General features: G+C 46.9%; 1 protein-coding gene across 1 annotated transcript; it reads right to left on the reverse strand.

Annotated features, from left to right (window-relative positions):
- Positions 1-2,892: 2,892 nt before the first annotated feature.
- Positions 2,893-3,633, reverse strand: LOC119326019. The gene has a single exon (XM_037599729.1). The coding sequence runs from the start codon at positions 3,367-3,369 to the stop codon at positions 3,097-3,099; it is 273 nt and encodes a 90-aa protein (XP_037455626.1). The 5' UTR covers positions 3,370-3,633; the 3' UTR covers positions 2,893-3,096.
- Positions 3,634-11,144: the final 7,511 nt, after the last annotated feature.

The following is an 11,144-nucleotide window of genomic DNA, read 5'->3' on the forward strand; positions in this document are numbered from 1 at the left end:
GTTTTTCGCACTGTTTTTGGGTCGTAATTATTTAACCGCTAATCGGATTGATCCAACTGATATACCTTTGGATAGCTATTGAGAAGGAGCAAAAAACACATTTTGGTCGTTTTCCCAAAATTGATCTGGTTTTTAAACAAAATTCAAAAAGCTGAAAATCCATCAAACGAGTTTTCAATGTTTTTGTGAAAGGAATTTTCAAAGTTTTTGTCGGAATGATGTGTATGATATACTGTTAGAAAGGTATCGATTAGCCCGAACTTTGGCATATATAACATGTTTTTGGATTTGCTACGGTTTAAGAGCAGTTTTCAAAAAACCAACATCATTTTTGACATTTTTTGCCCGAACTGCTACAGTACATGCTAACTGCTCGCGCGGAATAGCTAACTGACATATGCTAACAAGCTAACTGCTGAGACTGAAGAAAATTGTTTTTTTCTTCTATTCTTTTATCGTCAGGTCAAGTAAACTTCCGGGAGTGAAATAGCTAACTGCCAGGAATCGCAACAGTTAGCACCAAGTTAACTGCGGGACTGAAAATGTTTTCTTTTCTTTTTTGATTGGGTCACACTAACTGCGGGTATGAAATACCTAACTGCACGCGATGAGCAAGCTAACTGCAATGGCTGATAATACTTTTTTTTGCTCATTTTGTTTTTAATTCTTTTTTCTATTTTTTCCCTGGTCAAGTTAACCGCCGGGACTGGAATAGCTAACTGTCAAGATTGAAAATACTTTTTTTGTTTTTTGCCCAGTTCAAGCTAACGACCGGGAGTAAAATAGCTAACTGTCAAGGATTGCGGCAGTTAACACTGAGTTAACTACCGGGATTAAAAATATTTTTTGTACCTCACGCAAGCAGGGACTTGGCAAACAAACTGAACCCTCTCATTATATTGCTATTTTTTGTACCTCACGCAAGCAGGGGCTTGGCAAAATCATAGTTGTGTACATCACTTAATTTTTTTGGACGCAAGATAACTGCGGCCAGTCCCTGGAACTAACTGCTCCTTGAAACTGAGCATTGGCAAACTCTGCACCTTGGATCATGCCGCTGGCAGCATGGGGGCAAGAGCTAATTGAGCAGTGGTCTCTGATTCTTGAGAACAAGCATAATGATAAGTCTTTTCATAACAAAAGGATAGTAATAAGCCAAGTAGTGACATGAAAATAAACCAAATTTACTAAAAGCACAAACCTAAAAGAACCACTTTAACTCTCAGACATTCAGTTTATCAAACATTTTCTATCTTGTTCACTGTAAGTGGCTAGTTCAGTGGTCAAGGTATTCAGTTGAGCAACAGATTGACCATGATCCATCTCTCTACCTTGTTGCAAATCAGCTCCGAGGCACTCTACTTCTTTTCTAAGTTCTTCTTTTCAATCTAATTGCTTGTTTTCTTGGATGTCTGAAAAAGTATAAAATAGAATATGTTACTATCTATAGTTTCTGCATTTATGAACGACACTATTTGATGGTTGGACACGCGAATTGATAAACTGATGACTAGAACAATAAGAACGCACTAAAAATTACTCAATTTTATTCCCGGGAAGATGAAACAGACACAAAAGATGAAGCAGGAGCATCATAATGCCGCACTGAACACGGTCACTGGTTCAACACCACCAGATGATAAAATGATGAGAAAAGAGTACGCAATTGCTATAATTAATCAGTCACTTGTACTCTCAATAAGATCAAATAGACACGGAAGGAGTTATGAGCACTAGAAATTAGATTTCTTTAGCAAACTGCGATGCATCCCGGTTATGACCAAAATGTTTGTGTACCTTGCAAGCTAACTGCCAATTTTTTATATCAAGTTTTGGCAAAATCTTCCCATCTATCTACCTTTCGGATGCAAGTCAACAGTACTTAATCTGCATGCATACATTTGCTTTTTTTGTGTGAAAAGGGTTGCAAAATGTGATTCTAACTACTGTAAATTGTAAAAGTCAACTTCAAAATTAACTAGCATTCAAAAAAACATGTTGTTTTGTTAACTGCACTTTTTTTGTAAAAGTTAACTTATAAAATCTACTCAGCTAACTGCTACACAGGTTCTTGTAAAAAAACTAACTGCTATAGACCCCCAACTAGTATACATTTGTAAAGTTAACCGCTGTAAATTATGGTGTTAACTTCCTGTTTTTCTGGGTAGCCAATTTTTTTCTCAGGAACTGCTATCACACTCGAAATTAACTCTTTTTTCTTGGAAGGGATAACTGATGAATTTTCAAACCCTGTGACAATAGAAACACCAATAGAAACAACAAATATTTTTAGAACACATAAACCATTCATTTTTTCCCTAACTGTTGGCCTCTGCCTGCTAACTTCCACACACAGAGATAGAGAGAGATTTTTTGTGTCTGTGAATCCACTGTTTTGCGTGCTAGAAATAAGGGAAGCTAACTGAACAATGTACAAACACATCCGATGGTGTGCGTGTATGGGTAACCATTCACTTCCCCACCTATCACTTCCCGAACTGCTACAGTAGACGGTAACTGTTCGAGCAGAATAGCTAACTACACTATGTTGAGCAAGCTAACTACCGGAGCTGCATATACTTTTTTTCTTCCATTCATTTTTCGACCGGATCAGGCCTGCCGGGACTGGCTAACTGCCGGAGATTGCGGCTTAACTGCCAGACTGAAGACACTATTTTTTTCTTTTACAATTTTTCTTGGGTCGAACTAACTGCCGGACCTGAAATAGCTAACTTCCTGGGGCTGTGGCAGTTAACACCGAGTTAATTGCTAGGAGCAAAGTCACTAAAAAATTAAGAAGAACTGTATCGCATCATCCATCCATCAGCTGTAGTAAGGAGAACTGTAGCCAGACTGAAACTCACGAGCAACGGAGCAAGAAACATCTAGCCAGAATCAAGAAAACAATCAAGCAGATATCCAAATCAAGATCCACGGGCATGGAAAGCAACCGGCCGGGACGCACATCGATCGATCTCCAGTTGTTCGATCTGGCATCTAACGAAAATCTTTAGTTCTGTGATCAATCTCCAGAGAATCAAACAAAGGGGGTAGGAGAATGAAATAGTATGGAAAAAAAGACTAATTAAGCAGCAGCTAGTCCTGGACAATGGCGGGGTAGGTGATGAGGCGCCGGGTGCATGCGGTGCAGGCGAACCTCCGCTTGTTCTTGAGGCAGAGCGGCAGGAAGCAGAGCACCCACTTGGCCTCCACGTCCGTGGCCACCACCCCGACGCCGCAGTACGGGCAACTCCCCGACGCCTTCTGCACGCCCACCACCTTCTCCTCCTTGCCGCACACCTTCGCCCCCGCCCGCGCCGCCCTCGTCGCCGCCCCCATCGCCGCCGACGCCGCCAAGGACCCCTCCATGTCGACCCCTTCTTCCCCTTGCCGGCCCCGCAAATCGAAGGGTGCTGGTCAGGAGCGCAGATCTGCTTTCTTGGCTGGCTACAAGCCTACAAGATGGATGGATATACGGGCGCGGGGGCGGGGCGGTGGCCTGTTGCCGAAATCCATGGCGCCCACCTCCTGGGCCATCGCCTGCAGACTCGAGCTCCCTCGCGTCACTACCGCGCCGCTCACTCCCTCGCTCGCTTCCTTCATGAAAAGAAACAGGTTAGGAGGGGGTGGTTCCTAAATAAGCTTATTTAGGAATTTTAGAGGGGGTTTCTAAATAGTCTCACCCTATATATATATATCCATGACACGACCATCGCTCTTGTAGTGTATAATTGTCCTGCATCACAAAATATCGCAAGCCAGCGTACTTGTTCTTTAAAGAATAAAAAATATATCAGCATAAATTGACTGGAAAAAAATTCACCTGATGTATTTGGACCTTATGATCCTCAGCAGATGTTTCATTGATCCGAGACTATTCTGCTTTGCACAAAGAATGATGGTAGTATAGTGAGAGGAGTGCCCATGAAATATTCCTCAGAATGTACGCCCTGATGTGTTTGAAAACTCTATGTCACAACCGAGCACTGAAATCTGCTCTCTGTAAGGCAGCAACAGTATATGCAGTGATGAAAAATCTGCGTCTCAAGGGCTAGCTCCATGGGTATGGATGTTAACTTTGGATGCCCCTTCAGATCCGTGCTTTCAAACACGAGCATCATCTTCTTTGATCGGCTTGTTCCCTCCTCCATCTAGTGAACAGACAAACACTTGATGGCTTGCCACAGACTTGATGACTTTTAACGTCAACTGGAAGCTTCAGAAAGCAATTGTGCAAAAATGTTTAGAGAATAGGCCTCTGACCCAACCAACGAAGGCAACACAACATGCTTGCAGTAGCGGCTCGGCAAAAACAACTCGCATGCAGAGCGGTGCTGCTCGCAATGGGGCGGCTCAACAAAGCCGCAGGCGGCGACTTAAAATGGCAGATGCTCGGAGACTGCCGGGCACCGGTTGTGACCGCAGAGGCAGCAAGGGGGACGCGCGCGGATGGAGTACATGTGAGGCGGCTTGCACCGGGGCAACTCGACGCCGATAGCAGTGCCGAGGCAGCGTCATGGTCAAAGCAGAGGCGGAAGCAGGGGTGGCTTGGAGTTCCTTGGCGAGGCAAGCGGCGCGGGGCGGAACCGCAGCCGCGGGCTGGACGAAGTGCGGAGATCCTGCAACTCGTGCGAAGACTGCAGCACAGACAGGCAGGTTTGACTCCGTCCTCCGTGGATGCAAAGCGTGAGGGTGACGGCGCCTTGCAGAAACAGCAAGGTGGCAGGGCCGCGCTTTAAGGCGGAGGCGCAAGGCCACAACGGCCGTGAGGCCGGGCAGTTCGAAGCACCACAGCGGCTCGATGTGACGGGGAAGACCGTGGTGATGGCGACTGCTATAGATCCCCACAGAGACACGTCGAGACGGCAGTAGGTGGCGACTCGGAGCGGCCGTTGAAGCGAGGCGGCTTGGCATGGGCCGCAGCAATGGAGCCCGTGGCTGTAGAGGCGGAGGCGAGGCACACCCTTGACTTGCAGGCTGAGCGGAGGAGAGGCGGCTCCATGGCGTCTTATGGCGGAGGCGACCGGCCGTTGGTGGTGGGACCACCGCTGTGGCAGCTCGGTGGTGGAGGGCCGGCCAGCGACTCGAAGCCGCAGGGGCGGAGAACGACAGAGTGACCGCGACTCGATGGTGGAAACCGCTTCCGAGTCGTGGGCTTCTCCCCTCCTTTTTTGTGAGTCCAATCCTGAATTAACTTCCTAGTAGCCTCAACGCAAAAAGTACTCGATATGGCATGGGTCTTCACGTGGATTGGCAGCCTCGGCAGCTAGCGATGGCTGGGCAAATCGATTGTGTCCATGTTGGTTACCTGCCGGTCTCGGTGACACGCAGCTGCAACGTACAACGACTTTTGCAGTAGAATCGATCTACGACCGAATTGATCACACGATGATGGTAGCGCACAAACGCAGGAACTCTAATCGCTTTTAATCAAAAATCTCGTGTATGTTGTTCTGACAACTCTTCCATGATGTAGATTCTTCCTCTGTGATCTTTTCTTCATCCCATGAAATTCCTCCAGATGTGGAATAGCACCAGAAAATTGCGAACTTCTTGATCCCTGGGTAAGATCCCTCCAAAAACTCAACACCACCGTGTGCAAGCCTCATGGTGGACGCCAACTGTCGTGGAATTGTCACGGTAGATGTCCTAGTGTGAGGACAGTTATGAGGCCAACGAATCTATGTGGTAGCTTGAGAGGGGTTGATTGGGATGAGAGACGCGAGGCGATCAACCCGCAAGACAAGGATTTAGACAGCTTCGGGCCCCGGGAAACATCATCCGGTAATAGCCCTACATACTGTTTGTGGCTAGGTCTCATTATGCTCATGAAGGAGTCGCCGTATAAACCGGCTCTCCTCTAGTTGTGTCTAGCCTTAGATCTTATTTTCCTCTCCCCTCTTGGGGTGCCCTGCCCCTCCTTATATAAGTTGGAGGGGGCAGGTTACATGTGGAGTCCAAATATGATTATGACTAGTCAATCTTCTAATCCAAGCCGGATACAAGTCCAGGTCTTGATTCCTTGTAAGGGAAATATCACTCACGCCTTTCCTCTTAAGTCGGCCCACCGTCACATGAACCGGCCTACTGGGCCTTGGGCCTTGTCATCCGTCTGGCCCGCCCGCCAGGTCACCAGTGAGTCGCAATGTTCAGGCGGGTTACCCGTACACCGCCAGGTCCGGGCGGGTCGCCAGTGAGTGGCCAAGTGCCAGCCGGGTCATACTGCGGGGTATATCCCCGACAGCGCCCGAGCCCCTATTTCACGGCGTGGCTATGTCTCACTAGACTGAGATTTAAGAGAGAAAAGTGAAAATCTAAAAAGATAGTTTTGCACGGATCTTGATGTAAGATCCGACGGACCTATATAGCATCAACTGCGACTTATAGCAAACATGATGAATATAAGGATGATGACAATGGATAATAATTGTCTTACATATCTAGGAAGATAACTAAAAGAGCCACATACGGCTACACCCGAAATACACAAGGGCAAAATAAGAAGGAAGACGCTTACAACGATTTGGCTCGCTGATCTCTACTTTCTTGATGCGTTGCAGGTTGAGGAGACTAGTTCTCGCCGCGAGCAGCGATGATCTCTTTCATCAGTTTCATGTCCTTAATACGCTGCTCAGAAGCAACCGTGGATTCCTCCATCAGCCTTTCGTGCTCGATGCGGAGCATGGCATTCTTGTCCATAAGTTTCTTGACGATGACGCCCGTCCTCTTCAACAAGGCAGCGGTCTCCTCCGCCTGCTCCGCCCTTCCGTCGATCTTCGCCCTCAGCAGGTCACGTTTGGCTCAGAGTTGTTCAAACGAGGAAATCAACTCATCCTGTAGCTTCATCCAGCCGGAGATCTGATCCATCTGGCTATGGACAATCACGTGCATGCGCCTGTAAGAGTCCTCGCCTGCCCGCGAGAGATTTTCCCAGGCTGCCGTAGCGCGGGAGGACATCTCTGCTGCATTCGCGGCACGGCAAGACATCACTGCTGCTTCCGCAGCGCGACCGAACCAGTCTGCTACATCAACGGTGCGGCGGGACCTCTGTGCTGCTTCAGCGGAGCGGCGGGACATGTCGACTGCATTCGCGGTTAACGGGACATCTCTCGTGCTTCCGCTTCCATGCTCGCCTCTCCGTGGTGGTAATCTCTCGACCGAGAACTCAATCTGGCCATGGCAGACGCAAGAGACCGATGCTGAATGACTTCTTTGCTTTTGTGGTTGAGGAGGTGAGGAAGGAATGTGCAGTCATCTTGGCATAATACATTATTTATAACCGAGTACTAATACGCTCCTGAGTGGGAAACCATTTAGGTTTTGATCGGTGTGAACATGTTTGCAATTTGGAAGGTGACGGGACGCAGGCTCAAAATTTATTGACGGTTCTATAATTTCTAAGTGCGGCACTATTCCCGGACGGTGTAACATGAGCACGCTTTATCGGCCGCATACGTGGAGTTTGGTGCACCGCAATCGGCAATGTCAGCATACGTCTTGTTCCAAGAACCGTGCACGCTCGTTATTACCATCGCGCACGCTTCTTTTAATTAGAATGTGTGCCCGTCTAGCGCACACACGTTGATCTATCTAATTGTTTCTGTGTGTTGTGGCTAATCGCAAATAGTTCATCCGTGTGAAGTGTATGCCATCAATCGCACACACATTTGATCTGGCTGACCGTTTTTGTTCTGTTGCCTAATCGCAAACAGTTAATCCTTCTGAAGCGTATGCCCTCAATCGCACACACCTTTATCTAGCTGTCCGTTTCTGTTGTTCCTCCTCATCACAAATAGTTCATCTGAGTGAACCGTATGCTGTGTATCGCACACACCTTCATCTGGCTGCCCGTTTCTTTTGTTCCTCCTCATCACGAACAGTTAATTGAACTGAACCTATGCCCTGCATCGCACACGCAACTAAAATCTGAACCATGTTTGATGCATCCGTCATCGCAAACGTTTTAGGCATTTTTCACGGTTCTCTGACACTACCGTCTGTGATTATTGCATTGCACACAGTCTCTCCAAGGGTCTCTGATCGTAGTGTCACGTTAGCAGCATCCTGTAGTAGTGATAAGTCATTTTGACCAAGAAAAAATAAGGAGAGGACTTTCGGGATGAAGCGCCGCCGACTCGAGGCAGAACTTGGGCAGGAGCACTTTTGCCCTCCGGCGGAGCGATTTCGCCAGGGGAACTTCCCTCCCGGAGGGGGAAATCATCGCCATCATCATCACCAACAACTCTCCCATTTTGGGAAGGGAAATATCCATCAACACCTTCAACAGCACCATCTCCTCTCAAACGGTAGTTCATCTCTTGTGTTCAATCTTTGTACTGGAACTATAGATTGGTGCTTGTGGGTGACTAGTAGTGTTGATTACATCTTGTAGTTGATTATTATATGGTTTATTTGGTGGAAGATTATATGTTCAGATCCAATATGCTATTTAATACCCTTCTGATCTTGAGCATGATTATCATTTGTGAGTAGTTACTTTTGTTCTTGACGTCACGGGAGAAATCTTGTTGCAAGTAATCATGTGAACTTGATATGTGTTCGATATTTTGATGGTATGTGTGTTGTGATTCCCTTAGTGGTGTCATGTGAACATCGACTGCATGCCACTTCACCATATTTGGGCCTAAGGGAAAGCATTGTGGAGTAGTTATTAAATGATGGGTTGTGAGAGTGATAGATGCTTAAACCCTAGTTTATGCGCTATACCGTAAGGGACTGATTTGGATCCAAAAGTTTAATGTCATGGTTAGAATTTATTCTTAATACGTTTGTCATAGTCGTGGATGCTTGCAAGGGGGTTAATCATAAGTAGGAGGTTTGTTCAAATAAGAACATCACCTAAGCACTGGTCCACCCACATATAAAATTATCAAAGAAGCAAACACGAATCAAACCAACATGATCAAAGTGACTAGATGAAATTCCCGTGTACCATCAAGAATGCTTTGCTTATTATAAGAGACCGTTTTGGCATGTCCTTTGCCTCAAAAGGATTGGGCTACCTTGCTACACTTTTACTATCGTTATCGTTACTTGCTCGTTACAAATGATCTTGCTATCAAACTACTCGTTACTTATAATTTCAGTGCTTGCAGAGAATACCTTGCTGAAAACTACTTGTCATTTCCTTCTACTCCTCGTTGGGTTCGACACTCTTACTTATCGAAAGGACTATGATTAATCCCCTAGACTTGTGGGTCATCACACGCCGACGTGCTGTGTTGCAACACCGCTAAAGAGCGAGAAGCTCCCATGGCAACACCGACAATGCTCCATTGCAGCAGAGACGAAGTTTCAACACCCCTGTGGTGCTTCGTTGCAACTCTGGCGGCACTACAATGCAACTTTGGCAGCGTTTCATTGCAACCACGGGCACTTCACTGTAACTCCGACAACAACACTGATCCTTCATCGCAACTCCTGTGAGCCTCTCCTCTGCTTCTCTGGCTTCTGTAGCCCCCCCAACTAGCCTTCAGCACCGCACCCTTGCAACACCAGCGGGAGCATTGATGTCTCGATGCAGCACCGACGGAGCTCTGGCGGACCGATGCAGCACTGGCAAAGCTCAACGCCTCACTGCCACACCCCCGTCAGAGGTCGCCTTCACTACAAAAAAATACACTTCCGTGATGATACGTGTTTGTCATAGTAGGTCGTGTTTTCTGTCATGCATGTACATCCATGACAAATTTATGACAGAATCAAGATAGTCATACCTGTGCTGTCATAGAAGTGTTCCATGACATTACCAAAATTATCATCACGGAAGTGTCCACTTCCATGACGATAAATCGCGCATCATAGAAGTGCTTTCGTCAAGGGTGACCGACACGTGGCATCCACCGTAACGTAACACCGTTAAGCTATCAGGTCGGATTTTGGATCCATAACCCGTTAACAGCCACGACCAATGTCGATTTTCCACGTGTAAAATTCTCATTGGCTGACGGATCCACGCGTCAGCTCCGCGTTGGCACAGGTGTCACTCATCCAACGGTCGAGATGACCTATGATATGTTGACACGTGGACCGGCCCAAAAGTGGCCCACAAAGTTTAAATGGGCCGGCCCAACCGAAGGCCCATAAGATTTAGCGGGCCATAATGGGCCGGCCCAGCTAAAGACCCACAAAATTTAGTGGACCATAATGGGTCGGCCCAGCTAAAGGCCCACATGAATTTGCAGACCATAATGGGCCGGCCCAGCTAAAGGCCCACAAGATTTTGCGGACCACAATGGGCCAGCCCAGCTAAAGGCCCAACATTCTCTGTCAAATCGGCCCGTCAACGGCATGTCCTAAATTTGTCATAAATGTGGCCCATGGTCACTTCTTTCCCGTTAACTTTCCGCTAAGTAATTGGGCCGAATTACGGCCCGGTGTATTTCCGGCCTGTTAAAGGTCCGTCTTTATTTGGGCCCATTTACAGGCCATCAAAACTTTCAGCCCATAAACGACCGTAAATGATTTGGGTCATATCCGGCCATGTCTGACATTCGGCCTGTTAAAGGTCCACTATAGATTTGGGCCACTTTCGGCCTGTTGTCATTTTCGGCCTGTAAACGCCGGACATAAACCATGGGCCATATGTGGCCCAACGTCATATCGAGCCCATTAATGGCCCATATAAAAATGGCAATAATCTAGCCCGACCGAAGTTCCGGCCCGTTAAAGGCCAGTGTATTAGGTCGGCGCATTTACGGCCCATCCGAATTTCGGCCTATCAAAGATCCGCATCGTAAATGGGCCACCATTTCGGCCTCTAAGTCCAGTGGGTTATTTGGCACAATCAGGGCCCAATCTCACTTTCGGTCTATTAAAGGCCCATGTTTTTTATGGGCTCGAGATATTTACACCTGTAAAAGGCCTAATTTTACTGAGGGCCCAAATTATGTTTAGGCCTGTTAAAGGCCCACTATAGGCACAGGCTTACGAGAAAAATGTGAAAGCTTATGCTGATTTAGGCCTAGATATTTTAGTGGGCTACATGCCAATTTCGGCCCGTAATCGTTTTTAGCCCAATTGGAATGGGCCTGTGGCATCATCATAAATGTTGTATCACAACAAAATAAATTCCAACCATACAACAAAAGGCATGTTGGCATAAAGTTTACAGTCCTTCCAAA

Source organism: Triticum dicoccoides, chromosome 6B (genome assembly GCF_002162155.2).
Source record: "Triticum dicoccoides isolate Atlit2015 ecotype Zavitan chromosome 6B, WEW_v2.0, whole genome shotgun sequence".
NCBI classification, from domain to species: domain Eukaryota; kingdom Viridiplantae; phylum Streptophyta; class Magnoliopsida; order Poales; family Poaceae; genus Triticum; species Triticum dicoccoides.

Excerpts from the sequence above, each read along its gene's own strand:
- LOC119326019 (XM_037599729.1), bottom strand. The coding sequence starts at position 3,369 with ATGGAGGGGTCCTTGGCGGCGTCGGCGGCGATGGGGGCGGCGACGAGG.